General features: G+C 45.3%; 1 protein-coding gene across 2 annotated transcripts in view; it reads left to right on the forward strand.

The window, feature by feature from the left end:
* Positions 1-6,959, forward strand: part of iws1 (interacts with SUPT6H, CTD assembly factor 1) — a 37,310-nt gene extending 30,351 nt beyond the window's left edge. For both annotated transcript variants that reach the window (XM_080731626.1, XM_080731627.1), the window contains exons 15-16: positions 73-184; positions 4,969-6,959. In XM_080731626.1, the coding sequence (XP_080587752.1) occupies positions 73-184; positions 4,969-5,094 (238 nt within the window). In that variant the 3' untranslated portion in view covers positions 5,095-6,959. The remainder of the gene's footprint in view (positions 1-72; positions 185-4,968) is intronic.
* Positions 6,960-19,489: the final 12,530 nt, after the last annotated feature.

Here is a 19,489-nt window from a genome sequence, read left to right on the forward strand (position 1 = left end):
AGGACAATGATATTAACGCTCTCGCTCTCTCTCTCTCTCTCTCTCTCTTCCCCCCCCCCCCCCCCCCCCCAGAGCGTTGAGGCCAGGTGATCCAGGTTTCTGTGCGAGAGCCCGGGTTCCCATGCCGTCTAACAAAGACTACGTGGTTCGACCCAAATGGAACATCGAGGTGGAGTCGGCCAGGGTCAGTGTCTTTCCTCACTTCTTTTCTCTCCAATCTGGTCGTTATGTCATTTCCCATACTGGTATCTGAACTCAAACTTCAAGATCCCCCAGCACAGCCCTGGACCTAAATCGGTTGACGATTGTGGCATTGGAACTCGATTGTTTGATATGAATTCATTCATGGCCATTCTGTTGGCCCGAGATTCCCACGACACCGGAGCTTCTCAGCATGGGGTCTGGGGGACCCCCAGGGGTCCTTGAGGAGCTTCAGATGATCCAACTGCTAAATGGTTTAAAGTTGGGAACAAAAATGAACTCGGAGTGAAGAGCATACTCTGGAGTACACATTATGTTAAATTAGCTAAATTAGATTTTACAGCATTCATTGATTGATTTTATTTTATTTGGCGATATATATATTACATAAAAAGAGCACATTAGCACTTTCCTGAAATACAGTCATAGCCTGAGGGCTTATTTACACTATAACTAGAGTCTAAAAAATGACATTTATAGTTCATAGTTTATCAAGTGCGTGTACCAAACGGTCTATTAATCTAGTTTTATTTAATAATTGAGTAATCATTTTGGTTAACTAGCAGCAGCAGGGCAAAGTGATTTCTTCTTTTTTTCTTTTCTTTTTTTGACTAAAAGAAAAAATGACTAATTGGGTCCCAGAGATGAAAAGCATATACAATGGTTTCCGTGGCCCTAATGAATACATATCAAAACGGGGCAGTCGTTCTTTGAAAAGCATTCATCCTGTACCAAGGTAAACAGGAGGTAAAGCATTCATCCTGTTTACCTTGGTACAGGATGAAAAGCATTCATCCTGTACCAAGGTAAACAGGATGAAAAGCATTCATCCTGTACCAAGGTAAACAGGAGGTAAAACATTCATCCTGTACCAAGGTAAACAGGAGGTGAAGACAGCCACGCCCCTTTCGCTCTCGCGCGATTCCAACCGTCAGATTGGTCGCACCATGGGTGCCAAACTGCAGATTGGTCGCACCATGGGTGCCAAACTGCAGATTGGTCGCACCATGGGTGCCAAACTGCAGATTGGTCGCACCATGGGTGCCAAACTGCAGATTGGTCGCACCATGGGTGCCAAACTGCAGATTGGTCGCACCATGGGTGCCAAACTGCAGCCGGAGGTTGGGTGGAAGACTGTAGAGCAGCCTCCCAGCAGCTCATGAAGTTCATGAACAAACACTATTTATGAAAAAGTGAGACCTTTATAACATACTCAGGAAAATAAAAGAAGGCATGTCACACATTTTTTTTCTGCTTTGTGGATTTTCGATGTGTGCACTATGTCATTTTATAGCAGTATCTAAAGAGCAAAAAGTATGTTTCTAAACGTGCCAAGTATCGCGAGACTATCCACCGTTTCCTGTCTGGGAACCAAATCTCACGATACTTCAGAGACAGAAACGATTATTATTTACTGTTATTATTATTATTATTTCATTATGTACTGTGCACATCGAAAAGCAAGTGATTATAAAAATACCTTTGATATGTCTTCTTTTATATTCCTGAACAGATTATATGACAAAGGTCTCAGTCGTTCATAAATAGTTTTTGTTCCAGGTTTGTTCATGAGCTGATCAAGCAGGCTCCATTCACTGACGTGACCGCGGTTTTCCCAACGACCCTGAGCGCAACGGTGGGGGCGCGGGAGTGTGGGAAGCCTATTGCCCATCGGCCCCCACCGTTGCGCTCAGGGTCATCGGGAAAACTGCGGTCGCTTCGCTGACATGTATTTTATCGCACTTCCAGTGCGAGTTCTGGCACCCATGGTGAGCTTCATGGCTGGACATGGCGCGTCCCCGTTGTCACGTGATATCCCTACCTCCTATTTACCTTGTCCTGTACCAGGAAGAGGTGTGTTAGGAAGCCGTGATGTGGTTGGTCCCCTCTCGTTAGACTGTTTTTAGGAAGCTGTGATGTGATTGGTCCCTCTTGTTAGACTCAGAAAAAGGGCATCAGCCGTCTGGAGAAGCACAAGCGTCGTTTTATCGAGCAGAGGAAGCTGCTGCGTCCTCAGGGAGCCGTGAAGATCAGTGTGGAGGGCAACAGAATGCCCCTGTAGAGCCCGCTGCTGGCCTCTAGAGGGCAGTAAGTCCCCATCTGCCTGGGCTGTGTCTGGCCTGCCAGTGTGCACTCATACCAACGCTAACTCTGAAACCTGCTGGTTCTGCAGTGTGCACTGTTTTACCTGAACATGCATCTTAACCACGTTCAACCTGGTGTCTGGTCTTTGATGTGTCATTATAGGCTGAAATGTTTTTATTTAAGTTAGGCAATGCCAGTCCACCTTCAGAGCTATGTCTATGTAGGAACTCCTTCCTTATTGTTGGGGGTTTTCCTTTCCAAAGGAATGCAATGAGATTAATTTATCTACTGTTACAAAAAAAAGATTTGTGTAAAAAGACTGGCAGGCTTTGAAAAAGATATAGAAAGCGTGGAAGCACATTCATTTTGATGCAGTTTACTTTCCCCTCAAGGGTTATATGCAAACTATTCCACCATTCTTAAGCTTGTCCATTAGAGGTGGGAAGTTATTTTTGTGGAGGTCTGGTACATTTCTACAGATATCATATTAAGATATGAAATAGTTTTTTTGACATTTTAAAAGGAAGAGATGTTTCTGGAAATTGGAGAGACAAATTATCTATCGGGAAGCATTCACTCCTTTGAGAGGTTCAGTTTATAGCCTGAAAAAGATCACAATCTGTTCAACAGTTCTACTGTCTGAGGAATAACAGTTAGCGGATGCGAAATACATAATAATAAGATCCTCTGCATATAAGGACAGAGTGTGTTCCCAACCTTTGGGTGAACCTGGCAGATTTAAGTGCCATAGATAGCGTTTCCACCGTCGCTGCCGAAGAGCATGGGGGATAAACTGCAACCCTGGCCTGTGCCCCTGCTGAGTGTAAAATATTGTGTGTGTGTGTGTGTGTGTGTGTGTGTGTGTGTGTGTGTGTGTGTGTGTGTGTGTGTGTGTGTGTGTGTGTGTGTGTGTGTGTGTGTGTGTGTGTGTGTGTGTGTGTGTGTGTGTGTGTGTGTGTGTGTGTGTGTGTGTATAATTTATATATATGTTTTTATATGTTTTTTTTTTTTGCAGATGTATATAAGCTCACAATGCATCACTTCGCAACACTTTGTGAGCTTATAGATCATCCATTTACCCGAATTGTCGTTTGACGAAGTATAAATGGCTTAAGTTGTTAAACCAACCATTATCAAAGTATAGTGTTGTACCTATTGTTGCCACTAGAGGACACTAAGTGCTTACTGCATGGGCCTGCATCTGACTGACAGTGTGCAGTGTTGATTATGTTTTCATTATTGGTTGCTTGGTAACGGAATGGAAGGCGACTTTGTTGCTCGTATAGTTTACGTGATGTATTAATGATTGCTTTAATGTGTCTTGTTTACTAGCAGTTTGTATTGAACAGCATTGCCAAATGATTCCCACATGTAACGTAACATTTTCATACACTTATGGATGAGTCCATGTTCTTTATCCAACCCAGGGCAGGAGTATCTGCTGGATACGCTGATATGTTTATAAATAATATCCATAAGCTTATTTATTCACAAATACAACCACAAAATCACATTCCACCGCGGTGGCGCAGTGGTTAGCGCTTCGCCTCACAGCTAGAAGGTCCTGGGTTCGATTCCCGCCAGGGGACGCTGTGGGCACTGGCGGCGTGTTCCTCCCTCCGCATCATCAGCACCCACACCCTAGGTGGGGTTGGCGATAGGGCCTTTCTGTGTGGAGTTTGCATGTTCTCCCCGTGTCTCCTAGGGTTGATACCCTCACAAAAACATGCACTAATCCTGGTGTCAATAATGCCTCCCCCTGGCCAGCCGGGGCGCCTGATGGAGGGGAAAGGAACTGGTTGGAATAACGTGTTCCTTCCACGCGCTACGTCCAAACCAGGGAAATCTCCACTGTCAGGTGAAAAGAAGCAACTTGGACTCCTCATGCATAGAAGGAAGCATGAGGTCAGTCCGTTGTCTCCCCAGGCGCGGCAGAGGGAGAACAGAGCCCAGGATTACATAGGCAATTGGCACTGGGTGAAAAATGAGTTACAAAATTGTGGGATAAAGAATTAAAGAAGAATAAAAAATAAAAATCACATTCCACCAACACTTAAATGTAATGAATTTATCTTGGATCACATACGTTTATAACAGTGCTGTTATTACTCTAAATCTATATAAATGTAAAGGAGGGCACAGTGGAACGATTTACTGCGACTGGAATCTGTGGACAGTGTGGTGATGGAGATGTTTGAGAACACCGCGCAGGCACGTGCACACATGGACATCAAAGGGGGCTTGAGCCCCTGCCCTTTTATCAGTCTTTAAGAAGTGCCCTCTCTCCAGACCAGGAATGCAGTTTTCACTACGGTGAAAGAAATGCAAATGCCCTCTTTCCATGCCATACCTGAAGGCAGCGTTCTAGAGAATTGCCTTGTCCAAACTCTCCTGAACTTGAACGCAGCATCTTATGTTGAAAGAATTGCCCTCTCTGTGTAGAAATCCATGCTGTCACATCTCCAGTATTGACTTGATTATGCTTAGTTGAGTGTGGTATCAAGCACCGAAAATAGCCGACCTCCAAGCTCACAACGCGTCGCGCTGCGACGCGTTGTGAGCTTGGAGGTCGGCTATTTTTTATAATCCCACCAAAAGGCCCGTTTAGAAATGTTTCGCTGCACGGCCCTGACTCCGCAGGCTGTATATAAACTTCAGTCTCTCTCTCTCTCTCTCTTGCAGGGGCCGTTAAAGAAAGGCTTGTCTCGCGTGGACAAACAGTTCCGTCGTTTTCAGGACATCCGTCGCCTGACCAAGGTGGGTCACGCCGTGAAGATCAGCGTTCAGGGGAACCACATGCCTCTCTGATGAGCCCACGCTTCGTCTCCCTCCTTTTAGTTTTAACCTTTTTTATTTTTTAGTTTCTTATTTCACAGCGAATCCCCCTGCTATGTTCTTTTAGTTGGTTGTACAGATTCATCAGGTGTGTGAGGCGTCTGGCCACTGCAGACATACATGGCCCTGCTGGCTGCTCTCAATAGACCAAGGCTACACTAATCTGGGTCTTTTTCTAAACTCAGATTTTCGTGTATCTGCATAGAAAAATATCTACGTCCACACGACAAAAATATCTGGGTCTGAAAAACAATCCATGCCTACACAGATCCACTGAATCTGGATATGTTTGTAAATCTTCATTTGTTCATCCGGTTACAAAAAGAACCGGTTTAAAGCGGCCGAAATCTCCAGCTTGGTGTGGCTGCAAGCCCCGATCACACAACAAAATCTGTGATTAGAAAAAGATCCATATTTCTATAGCCGGCGTCTTGGGCTGTCTACCTGTCTGTCGGTCTGTCTGTCTGCCTCCTCCTCCCCCCCCCCCCCCCAGCTCTGTTCAGACAGCTAGAGAAGATGTCAGAGATGCAGTGAAGGGTTAAATATCGTTGCTGTCGGGTCAGAAAACCTTGTACATGCCAAACCGTTACTTTTCAGCAACATTGTAAAACAAATCCAGAAAGTAGCGGTCGGTGTTCAAAGAGCTCTTTTCAATACGTTTCATTCGTTCAATATTTATATAAAAAAAGAGAGAGAACCTCACGGAAAGATCTGACCTCTTAGAACCTGGCCTTCCTTTTTCTTGGGATGAAAAGGTAAAAAAAAAAAAAAAACACTTTATTTTTTTTTTACATTTCGTGAAAATGCCACAACTACAAGCTCTCGAGTCATCTGTGACACGTGAGATTGTCCATCTTCACTTGTCCTTTAGAAACCTAATTGTTTATCTGGGGTGATGAAGATGAATACTCTCTCCTGCGCCTCCAGCCGGAACATATCGTCACTCTCGGGCAGAAACCTCGTATCTCCAAGTTTCAAATTTGTAAATGTTTTCGCAAAGCAAAGCCCTGCTTCATCATACAAGGCCACAAAAGTAGTGAAAACGGCACATCTACAAGCACACAACGACTCGCAGCGCGAGGCGTTGTGTGCTTGTAGATCGGCTGTTTTCACTAGTTTAAATCATTTTTAAAATGAAAAATGCAAAATGGAACGGTTTTGGACATACAAGGTTTTCACCCGACAACCACAATATTATTCTTGGCTGCCAGTGTGGCATTGGGTGTCTTGGTATGACTGTCTTGTGCAGGCTTAATCGTGTAGTGGTCAGTTTTGGCTGTGCCACCTTTGTGACGATTTTGTGAGATTGGCGATTTTTCTACAAAGACTGCTTTTTGTGCAACGCTCATTAGGAAAAAGTAAGGCATTTAATAATGCAACATAAAACGTTCAAATGTGGAGGTGCAAGGTTTCTGCAGCGACAGCAGTGCAGTAAGGGTCGGCTCTGCTCCGTACCGAGTGAAAGTTAAATAATTATGGAGAAACCTTGTATCTCCATATTTCAAATATTTAGTTTTTTTCGTAAAAGAATGCCCTACAAAAGTAGCAAAAATAGCTGACGTTAAAGGTCACAACATACGAGTCGTAATGCAACACGTGTGTGACCTTGTACATCTGCTATTATTGCTTTTTTTCTTTTTTTTGGACGTACAATTTGTCCACTCGACCGTGACTATTCTGTTGAAATATGTTGTACCAGTGAGGAGTTGACTCTGATGGATACCAGTGAGGCTTAATCTGTACCAGAAGGTTGTGTATTGTGTGTGATACTGTGTTTCTGCACTGGACTCACTGGACTGGACTATACTTTTCATAATAAAGGGTTCTACTCAACATTGCTCTAATCTCCTGTTTGATTTTATTGTGTTGTTTTACTGTGGGTGAAATGTGTCCTGTACGTTTTTTAAACTCGTCCTAAGTAGCAGTGAGCAGCCACTCTGCAGTGCTCGGGGACCAGAGCACACGAGCAGAGTGGAGCGGGACAGAAAGCCGCTCCGCGCTCCAGGGGTCTATGGTACCCTTCGCTCATGTCGCCCCTCCCGCCGCTCCGCTCCGCTGCTCACCTTGATTTGCGTATCGCTCGCTCACTGCGCACTCCGCGCTCCGCTCAGGGTCGTCAAAAAGCAGCAAAAAAAGAAATAAAATAATGTTTGCTACCATGTCCGAAACACTTTCTCCTTTTCCAGTGTGTTCCCAACACGAATGCCTGTGGTAATGTTAGCCTCGGCTTGATGGAAGATCTGTCTAGGCAATCTAAGGCATTGTATTTTAAGACGGGCAATATTAAATCCTGTTGGTTATTGATTAGGCTAATCACCACAACCGAGAGAGGGAAGTGACTCGTGGCGTTTTTCATTCAGCCAAATCAGTCTCACTTTGATTTCAAATCGTATCCTTTGACTGGCTGGTGGTGATGATATAGTCTATAACTTAACTGACACAAGGTAGGCAACTTATTATAACATGGCCTATGCCTACTTGTGTGGATGATATAGATACATTTTGTGAAATCTTGATAAAGGGAATTCTCTGTCTCCTCTCCTCTACACGGTGCAGACATGGCTCATCATGAGCTCAGTGTCCGCCCTGAGACTGGGAGGTCGAGGGTTCGATTCCCCCCGGCCGGGTCATACCAAAGACTCGGCATCAAGGGTTGGATTGGGGGGGGCTGATCACCATTACTGATTCCCGAGCGCGGCACGGCTGCAGCTCACCGCTCCAAGAGATGGGTCAAAGGCGGAGAACAAATTTCAAATCACAATGTGCAATGTGTCTGGCTAATAAATACATTATTATTATTATTATTATTATTATTATTATTACAAGACGTTTTCAAATAATTCTAGTGGAGTGAAAGTGCAATATTTTGATCTGAGATTTAGTGGATTAGAAGTATTGGATATTGGAAATACTCAAGTAAAGTGAAAAATACCTCAATTCTACTTGAGTACAGTTATTTTACCCCACTCTTCATGTCATTGGCTATTTTATACCGAGTCTAGATCCTGTTCTGCAGTGGCTGGCTCGCATGGCTGGTAACTCTAAACTGTCCAACCATTAACTTATTTCTCATCTTATCCTCAGTAAAACCAATACAAGTATACAAAAATCAGGGCGAACGGCTGGGAGGGCGACCGGATGGGTTACCGCCAGGAGTATCTAGCATGCGTTGCCGTTTGATGTGGGAGGAAATGCCAAATCTAGACAGAAATCTAATCTCAATGTAAAACCATCACTGTTAATTGTTGTCTTAGGGCACGGTCGGCCGCGCCGCACTTGTATTCCACCTACTGTATGAGGGCAGACTCTGCCATTGCATTTTATTTCTGATTTTTGTCTTTGCAAATGGCAGCAAACCTCTCCACTCCCATTGAAATGCATCGTCAGAATCCGCCCTCACAGGTAGAATAAAAGTGCAGTGTCACTGCTGTGGAATTCAGGTCAATCAGTAATCATGAGAAAATGAGGAGACAAGACAATTATATTACAGGTAGGTGGTGGTGGTGGTCAAGTTTATGTAACATGATCTCATGGACAGAAGTACAGTTTAACACTGGGCAGTGGTAAAGTAGTTCTGCAAGAAGAATGGTCAAACTCTAGAGTTATACTGTGTGGCTTCAATGCCTCTGGAACGAGCTGTACCATAACAAGATAGGCTTTACCAAAACAATAGTTACTGAGGCCTACTGAAGGCCTCTCTACTCCTAACTATCAGGTTTTAGTATCATCATACAGACCTAGATATTAATATAATCAATGAACACATGATCTACTCTATAACGTCACACATAATCAATCATGATAACCTCTAATCTAAGACAGTCACCGTGTCCTTCGTGTACAGTCACACCTAGGGCTGTCACAATTATTTCATAATCGTCTAATCGCGATTATTTGACATAATCGTGATATTTTTCATAATCGTCATAATCATTTCCATGTTGAAAAAAATGTTTTAAACTAAAATAGTGGAAATATCAGATCTTTAAGCTCACAACGCGTCGATGCGACGCGTTGTGAGCTTGCAGATCGGCTATTTCCATTATCAACGTTATTTTTTGAAGTATAAAGTTGTCAAATATGTCAGTCATTTCTTTGTATGTTTAGGTTATGTGTCATATCTGCCATGTGCAACTTCAAAGCCTAAAAGCCAAACCGAAATGTAATTGCCAACGACAAAAACACAATTAAATCGTTAATCGCAATTCTTCGAGTGACAATTAATCGTCATGTAAAATGTCATCATCATGACAGCCCCAATCACACCAAAGTAGAATTCGACCTATGAGGGCGGATTCTAACTTTTTAGATCACTCTTTGAACTGCACATTGTTACCTGGCTGTAATAAGGTTGATTGGTTGTTGGACTGTTCAGCCCTTTGCACACAGGCGCGTTTATCCGCACGGATAAAACAGACAATTTCATTTTTTTTAAAGAAAACAATGATTCTCTACGACCTCATGCACACCGGATCCGAATTAGCCGTGCGACGAGTGGCTACGGCCGTGCGTTTTTTTCTCGATCGAACCCAGTTCGATTTGTGCGTCTTGTCGCATGCGGTAAAAAACTCAGCACTCCTTTTGGGATCCGCAGCACCGATTCCGCACAGCATTGCACACCAAATCCAATGTGTTTTTTTTTCATGCAGCAAACGAAAAAAAAAAGAAAAGAAAACGCAACTGTTCTGTGTGCAAAGGGCTTTAATCTGCAATAATATTGAAGAAACAAAACATTTGCTCTTTGACATAAAAAGGAAAACGTTGAACATTGAATGAGTATATTTTTATTGTGTAGTTTTATTGTCAGCTGGTAACACGCATTAAAACACAGAACACAGCACTGGATTCACACAGAAACAAGAGAGTTCAGATTAGACAAACAGAAAGGCACTTAAAAAAATATATATAGCATACTGAGCAGACACTCAGTATACAGTCTGTCTTCATTACATCCAAAACCTTTCAAATCTTTGTGATACGGATTTCTTTTTTTTAACAAACATTTTTTTTAACATAACATAAACCACTTGCGCCCCTATTCTGGGGGAACATTAGCTGAAAATACCTGATCTACGAGAAGACATGCTACGAGCTTATAGATCGATCGGCTGTTTTCGGCGAAGACGTTTGGTGTACAGGGGAAAGAAAGAGTAGACAGAGTCCAGAGCCAGTCAGGTTTACCAAGTATTGAGGGCTTAAGTGGTGTCTGAAAATACATATTTAACATGAATCCAATTAGGGCATTCACGAATAGTGATTTTTAGTATTCAAATTATTCGACCTCAAAGTATTCGAATTTTCGAATATTCGACAGGACTGGCCAAACTGTCAAATATTAAGTAAGCAAGAGGTGAACATTGTGAAAATAGCTGATCTACGTTGCGAGGCGTTGTGAGCATGTAGATCTGCTATTTTCACAATATTTATCTGCGGAACCGAGTCACATTAAATGTAATAACTACAATTCCAAGTGCTTGTCAGGGTGGGGGTCCCCCAGTTCAAATATGAACCCCTGGTATAGAGCATTAACAAATTCATCCACCATGACTTCCTATCTAGCCAAGCTTTAAAAAACATATCTTTTTTTAAAGAAAAAAAAAAGCGAATATTCGACTTTGGTGAACAACATCGAATAGTGACTTTGATATTCGAATATTTGGTGAATGCCCTAAATCCAATATGTAATATGGGGGGTGGGGGGGGCTGCTTCATGTCTCTCAGCTAAGGGGTCCTACCGTGGTCTGAAAAACGTTGAGGACCCCTGGATTATTGATTAGATTACGTCCAGATGTGAGCTGTCCAGGACTGGCTAGAGAAGTGTTAACATTTTAATCTGCCATGTAGTAGATTACATTTCTTAGATTACTCGCAGCACTCGTACTATGTATTGTAATCAGATACTGGTTACTTTTAGGCTGTGCTGTGTTTAGGTCAGTTACTTTCAACATGTAATCCATTACAAAATGGGTTAACGGTAATAAAAAAGGTTAACGGTATAACTATAGTCCTATAGTAATAATTGCTATTAGCCCTATTCACGACCCGCCCACTCAGCATCCCCCGGGTGCTGAAGTCACGTTTTGAAGGGGAAAATCCTACTATAAGCCTATAGAGTTAACACAGAAATCGCAAATTTAATGCAATTTCCGAATAGTAAAGTATAAAATACGGCTAGCATGATCAAGAACACATGATAGTAAAAGGCACAAAGCATTATACTTTACTTTACCATTCGAAATAATGATTTGTTGGTTTTAAGTCCAGCTATTTCTGTTATAGTTTCCCCTTCTAAATTGATGTCAGCACCCGGGGGATGCTGAGAAATTTGCTGGGTGGGCGGGTCGTGAATAGGGCTAATTGTCAGCTGTTTAGTAAACAGAAAATAAATTTTCAAGTCAGGATACCAATTTCATCCAATCAGGAGAGAGAACGCATACTTGACACAGGAACAATGAATGAAATTGGAAGTGATGAATGTAAGTGGAACAACTATAACGTTTTGTTGGGTTCTGATTGGATAAAACTGGTATCCCAACCTATTTTCTGTTTTACAAATGTGCTGGAGAGAAGGGAGAAAAGCACTCTACAGCAGTGATTACTAACAGGATAAAGAGCTATTTAACACTTAAATTATCAAAAATATCACTCTCTTTAAAGTAATAATAATAATCGCCTTCAAATGTCTTAAGTAGGCCTAACCGATGAATAACAGACATTTCCCTTCAAACATGCTCGAGAGTAAATCCAAAAAGTAATTCCCTTTCTTTGTTTTGTTTTCACAAGTAGGCTAGCATTCATAATGTAAAGACATTTTTACAGTCACTGACAGGCCCCTTCCCAACAACACAGCAAGCGTAATCAAGTCAAGTCATTTTATGTTTTCTTTATATAAAAGCAATATTACGATTAGAACCTATCACATTTGATTACATTACGTGTAATCCCATTACGCCTGATTTATGCTTCGTCGTACCAACTCACAACGAGTGCTCTGTTGTCAGATTTTGGCAAGAGAAATAAGCAACGAGGTCTATGAAAACAAGCCCAAATGAAGCAACTATTATACTGTAGGCCACATGAGCACTTTAAACATATACATTTGAAAATAGCCGATCTACAAGCTCACAGCGTGTGAGTTCACATTCTGAGCTTGTAGATCGGCTATTTTAAAAAGAAAATCTTGGGAAAAAAAAGGAGAGAAAGTGACCCATTTGAATTATTCTTTGAAATATTTTAACAAAACAAATCTATGGGCGTCCCTGGGACAAAGTATTTTGTGGACGAATACATATTAATTTGGGGGTCGTTGACATGAAAATGTTTGACTACCACCAGGTTTAAAGGACATAAGAAGACCACTCCTGCTCAGTCCTCATGCATTTAGGGATAGCATGTTCATGTTCTCCCCAGGTTGGCAGAAGGATTACAGCTTAGGCCCATTGGCACTGGGTGAAAAACGGGTTACAAAATCATGGGATTGTGGTGGACACTAGGTGGAGGTATCTCACCTCAGAATGGACACTGGTTGGGTGGTATGGGCGGAGATACGAGGTTACTTGAGGGAGGGGTGAACCTGCCTGTGTAACTTGAATTGTTTGGAAGTAAAGATCAGAGACTCCCATACTCCGTCTGCTCGTCTCATTTCACTCACTTCCACAGTGGTGACCTTGACGTTTAGTTTAAGAACATGAACGGAGAGAACGTTGCTCCTGTCGTTGCTCCTGCAGTGTATGCGGCGACAATCAAGTTGCCTGAGTTTTGGCAACATGATCCTGCCCCGTGGTTTCAACATATTGAAGCACAGTTTCACCTCCGCGGAATCACGGTGGATGACACCAAGTATTACCATGTCGTCGCCGCGTTGGATTCCTCAACCACCCGCCGCGTCATGGGTTTCCTGAGGGAGCCGCCAGCAGACGGAAAATACAACGCTCTGAAAGAGCAGCTGCTGCGTCTGTTCCAGCTATCCGATGAGGAGCGCGCAGATCGCCTGCTGTCACTCAACGGATTGGGAGACAGTAAACCTACTGAACTAATGGAGAACATGCTGGCACTTTTGGGTTCAGGTGACACTACGTTTCTCTTTATACAACTGTTCCTGCGGCAACTCCCGACTCCAGTGCGCACGGTTCTGGCCACCTCTCCTCTCGTGCGCACCAAGGATTTCCGTGGATTAGCGGAGGAAGCGGACAGGATACTGCTGGCCTCTCGCCAGTACGTTGTGGCTGCTGTCTCGGATCCAGCGGTGGCTGCTGTGTCGGAGCGCAGGGAACAGACGCGGAGGGATGATGACAGCGGACTGTGTTTTTATCATCGCCGTTTTGGCACCAAGGCGAAGCGCTGTGTTCCACCATGCTGTTTTGGTAACCAGGGAAACGCCAGAGCCGGCGCTCGTTAGCGGCTATGAGCGCTGGCGTTATCAATGAGCTGCTGTTTATTGAGGACACGTTTTCGGGTCGGCGCCTGCTGGTGGATTCGGGCGCGCAGAGGAGCATCCTGCCTGCATCTGCCGCGGACACGTTGGGAAACGCACATGGACCACCGCTGGATGCGGCTAATGGGACTGCCATCCGTACGTTTTGTACTAGGGTTGTGACTGTGTGTTTCAATGGGCATCAGTTTAGCTGGGACTTTATTGTTGCTTCTGTGTCCGTGCCAATACTGGGGGCTGATTTTTTGTGTGCTCATAGACTGTTAGTTGACGTTGCAAACCGGCGGCTCATTGACTCTGTGTCATTTGGCACATACCCGTGCACACTGGGGGGGCCCGGGCCGCCTGCCCTGGCCAATATGCTCGCCACAGGGGATTTGTACCAGCGCCTACTTGCCGAGTTCCCGGCTCTGACAGTCCCCACCTTCTCTGCCGCTGTCGCCAAGCATGGCGTGGAACATTATATCCCCACTGTGGGGCCACCAGTTTTCGCACGATCGCGCCGCTTGGACGCTGCTAAGCTGGCAATAGCCAGGGAGGAGTTCGCCACAATGGAGCGGCTCGGCATTGTGCGCCGATCCAAAAGTCCCTGGGCATCTCCTCTCCACATGGTCCCCAAGGCGGATGGGAAGTGGCGCCCGTGTGGCGACTTCCGTCGACTAAATAACATCACTACACCTGACCGGTACCCGGTTCCGCATATCCAGGATTTCTCTGTCCACCTGTCGGGGGCCACCATCTTCTCTAAGATAGATTTGGTGCGGGGTTACCACCAGGTGCCGGTCCACCCGCCCGATGTGCCCAAGACTGCTGTCATCACCCCGTTTGGACTGTTTGAGTTCTTGCGGATGCCATTTGGTCTTAAAGGTGCAGCGCAGACTTTCCAGCGGCTTATGGACTCTGTGCTGCGTGGCATGTCATTCTTGTTCGTTTATCTCGATGACATCCTAGTGGCCAGCACATCTGCAGCAGAGCATCGGGGACATCTACGACAGCTGTTCCAGCGGCTCAACGAGCATGGTCTTATTGTGAACCCGGCCAAATGTCAGTTTGGCCTGCCGGCCATTGATTTCTTAGGCCACCATGTCTCTCCTCAGGGGGCTGTTCCTCTACCCGCCAAGGTGGAGGCGATTGCTGATTTCCCCCACCCCCCCACCATCAAGCCTCTCCAGGAGTTCCTGGGCATGATTAATTTCTATAATCGGTTCATACCCCATGCGGCTCATTTGATGAGCCCCCTGTACGAGGCGCTAAAGGGGAAGAAAGACAACGACGGCGTGGACTGGTCCCCGGAGCGGATCAAGGCTTTCGAGGACTCCAAGGCTGCTCTGGCCAGCGCCGCTATGCTGGCGCACCCGTCTCCTGCTGCTCCCATAGCTCTCACGACCGATGCCTCCGATTATGCAGTAGGGGCGGTGTGTGAGCAGTGGGTGTCTGGTGCCTGGCAGCCTCTAGCTTTTTTCAGTAAGAAGCTTCGTGACACAGAGAGGAAGTACAGCACATTCGACAGGGAGCTCCTGGCCCTCTTCCTTGCTACACGTCATTTCAGATTCCTGCTCGAGGGTCGGGAGTTCACTGCGTTTGTTGACCACAAGCCCTTGACTTTTGCCATGGCCAAGACCACAGAGCCGTGGTCAGGGCGTCAACAGCGTCAACTTTCCGCTATATCGGAGTTCACTACGGACATTCGGCATGTGGCAGGCAAAGACAATCAAGTGGCGGACTGCCTCTCCCGGGCACACATCAGCCCTGTGCACTTGGGCATTGATTATGCAGCTATGGCCGCTGACCAGCTCACTGACCCAGACCTTCAGGCGTTCAGGACAGCTGTGACCGGACTACTGCTGGAGGATGTGGCATTTCACGACAGCGGCGCCACACTCCTCTGCGATGTCTCCACTGGCCAGCCACGCCCCATGGTTCCAACTGACTGGCGCCGCCGGGTGTTTGATGCCATACACACTCTTTCACACCCAGGGGTAAAAGCGTCGGTGAAGCTGGTGGGGGCAAAGTTCGTCTGGCCAGGCCTTAGGAAGGACGTCAGGGCCTGGGCGGCCTCCTGCGTGGCGTGTCAGCGGGCCAAGATACACCGTCACACTAAGGCCCCCCTGGAGCCGTTTCGCATTCCTGAGAGGCGGTTTGACCATGTCCATGTGGACCTGGTTGGCCCGCTGCCCCCGTCCCAAGGTTTCACGCACCTCCTCACCATGGTGGACAGGACCAGCAGGTGGCCGGAGGTTGTTCCCCTTTCTTCTACAACGACTGCAGAGGTGGCCAGGGCGTTCATCTCCAGCTGGGTGACCCGGTTCGGCACTCCATTGGACCTGACTTCGGACCGGGGATCTCAGTTTACTTCTGAGCTGTGGAGCGTTGTGGCTGAGAGACTTGGGGTGAAACTCCACCGTACCACAGCCTATAACCCAAAGGCCAATGGGATGTGTGAGCGTTTTCACCGTTCTATGAAGGCTGCTCTCCGGGCCACTCTCACTGACAGCAATTGGATCGACCGTCTGCCGTGGGTCCTGTTGGGACTGCGTTCGGCCCCGAAAGAAGACCTGCAGGCCTCTTCAGCGGAGCTCGTTTTTGGTCAACCACTGAGGGTCCCTGGGGAGTTCCTCCCGGGTCCCTCGACACCGTGGGCCACTACATCTCACCGGTCCGCCTTCCAGGATGCAGCGAGAGCTTTTGCCCCAGTTCCCACACATCACTGCCTTCCCCAGTCTTATATTCCGAAGGACCTGATGGCTGCCAGCTATGTATTCATCCGCCATGATGCTCACCGCTCTCCGCTGCAGGCTCCCTACGATGGGCCCTTCCGGGTCCTGGAGGCAGGCCCAAAGACTTTTGTGGTGGACATGGGGGGGAATAAGGAGCAGATATCAGTCGATCGGCTCAAGCCTGCTCACGTGATCCCAGACGAGCCGGTGGAGCTGGCTCAGCCCCCACGTCGCGGCCGGCCACCCAAGTCTGCCCCTGTCCCATGTTCTCCATCCATGGAGGCCCCTACCCTTCCGCGTCGGCGGCGGGGACGCCCCCCTGCCCTGACCCCTGAACTTTCCACGTTGCCTGTGAAATACAGTCGTTTTGGCCGGGTGGTCAGACCTCCTAAAAAGGACTATTGACACGGGGTGTAGTATTGTTTTGGGGGGTTGGTAAAATGTTTAATGTGTTCCATGTAATGCCAATTCTGAGCGTTCGGGGGGGGCCTGTGTGGTGGACACTAGGTGGAGGTATCTCACCTCAGAATGGACACTGGTTGGGTGGTATGGGCGGAGATACGAGGTTACTTGAGGGAGGGGTGAACCTGCCTGTGTAACTTGAATTGTTTGGAAGTAAAGATCAGAGACTCCCATACTCCGTCTGCTCGTCTCATTTCACTCACTTCCACAGGATAAAATAAAATAATAAAAATAAAAAGAAACAAACAAACCCAAAAAAAACACAAACCGCACCTACCAATATTTACAAGAGGCTTTACAGAAAAACTAGCCCAAAGGCACTTAATAATAAGCAGACATGGCAACACTGAACGTGTCATGAGCTTTAGACCGGCCATTCTTCGCCGTACGGCGAAGCATCAATTAAATGAATATTTCACCTCCAAACTGATTGGTTTTCTAACAGATTGCAACTCACCCTGTTGAAGCCTTGCATTCCCACATGTTTCGTATTGTCACATTCCTTCACAGTGAGTGATGATGAATTGAAACTACATTTATATAAAACATCTGTTTATAAACGCCAACACTCTCAGAGTTTATCCCTTTTTCCCCCTAAAATAGTCAATCTACAAGCTCACAACGGGTTGTGATGCAACACGTTGTGATCCCACTACACCATGGGCGTCACAAGGGGGGTAACAGTGGGACTGAGTTAAGTTATTAGGTCCCAAGGTGGAGGGGCCTTAATTATTTTATACTTTAGCTATTGAAAAACAGAGTTACAAGCTCGCTGGTGCCACGCTGCGAGCTTGTAGATCTGCTATTTTTGAAAAGGCTCATGTCTTATAACAAATTCTGTGTTTTAGATGCAATGAGGACACAGACTGTGAGGCTGGATACGAAACACTTGGATGATGTATTCTCTGAGTCTCTGTGTTGCAGATTTCTTTCATTTAGTTTTACTTTTGTTAACACTGGACCTCTATCACTGTCATTATCGTTGTAGTTGATTTATTCATCTATTTGTTTCTTCCAATCCAGCGAATATTTTCATTTTGAAGGAATGCAGCACAAAGAAATACTCCCCCATCAGTTCAAGGCTTCTCAGGGTGAGTAACTGACTCCGTTTGGGGATGAAGAAGTCCTTTAATTGAAGCATTGTTAGTGTCTGTGCTAGCAGCCCTGCCCCTCTGGGCAGGCTGAGTGTCACTGTGTTAATCCAGTCTGGATTTAGAGACAGTATTCTATGTGTTAATCCAGTCTGGATTTAGAGACAGTATTCTATGTGTTAATCCAGTCTGGATTTAGAGACAGTATTCTATGTGTTAATCCAGTCTGGATTTAGAGACAGTATTCTATGTGTTAATCCAGTCTGGATTTAGAGACAGTATTCTATGTGTTAATCCAGTCTGGATTTAGAGACAGTATTCTATGTGTTAATCCAGTCTGGATTTAGAGACATTTAGAGACAGTATTCTATGTGTTAATCCAGTCAGGATTTAGAGATGTTTATAGACAGTATTCTATGTGTTAATCCAGTCTGGATTTAGAGACAGTATTCTATGTGTTAATCCAGTCTGGATTTAGAGACAGTATTCTATGTGTTAATCCAGTCTGGATTTAGAGACAGTATTCTATGTGTTAATCCAGTCTGGATTTAGATACAGTATTCTATGTGTTAATCCAGTCTGGATTTAGAGATGTTTAGAGACAGTATTCTATGTGTTAATCCAGTCTGAATTTAGAGACAGTATTCTATGTGTTAATCCAGTCTGGATTTAGAGAGTATTCTATGTGTTAATCCAGTCTGGATTTAGAGACATTTAGAGACAGTATTCTATGTGTTAATCCAGTCTGGATTTAGAGACATTTAGAGACAGTATTCTATGTGTTAATCCAGTCTGGATTTAGAGACATTTAGAGACAGTATTCTATGTGTTAATCCAGTCTGGATTTAGAGACAGTATTCTATGTGTTAATCCAGTCTGGATTTAGAGACATTTAGAGACAGTATTCTAGACAGACTGTGGAGTCAAGTCGAGTCACATTCAGATTGACAACAAGCAGCGTCGAGGCAAGAAGAGCTGCGTTTACCTCCAGTCAGCTGTGAGCAACGTGTGTGAATATAAAACCTGCTCCCACAGGCTATAAGGTTAAATACGTGTGTGTGTGTGTGTGTGTGTGTGTGTGTGTGTGTGTGTGTGTGTGTGTGTGTGTGTGTGTGTGTGTGTGTGTGTGTGTGTGTGTGTGTGTGTGTGTGGTGTGGGAGGCGGCGGGTGAAGGCAGGTGATTGGTTGGTTGTTGGCTACTGATGTGCATTTCATGCTTCTGTGATGAAATCCCCTGAGAAGACATGAGAACAAATGAACAGGAACGTGAATCTACTGTATGGTTCTTCAACAGGGGTCCCCACATCTGGGGACCCCCCCACATTATTTGGGGGGAGGGGGGGGGGGGGTCCCCAGATGATTAACTTAATGCGCAACATTGTTTTCTCACTCGACAGAAAACAAACCAACATAAAGTTTAAGTGTAGGCCTATCTCTCTATTTCTCAGTAAAGGGGGTAGACCTTTGGAACTCTTTACCAACCGTCTTAAAACTAGAGACGGATGGTAATGTCTTTTACAGAGGACTCAAGTTATGGTTGAAATCAAATCAACTGTGCTCACATGAATAGTTTCTGTTCCTTACCTGCTGTGTGAATTGATTATGGCTACTTATGATTTTGTATGTCCTACAGACTGATGGGTCAGATTGTGGATTGTTAGTTCTTA

This window comes from Nannobrachium achirus (assembly GCF_963921795.1).
Source record: "Nannobrachium achirus genome assembly, chromosome: 8".
Lineage (NCBI taxonomy): Eukaryota > Metazoa > Chordata > Actinopteri > Myctophiformes > Myctophidae > Nannobrachium > Nannobrachium achirus.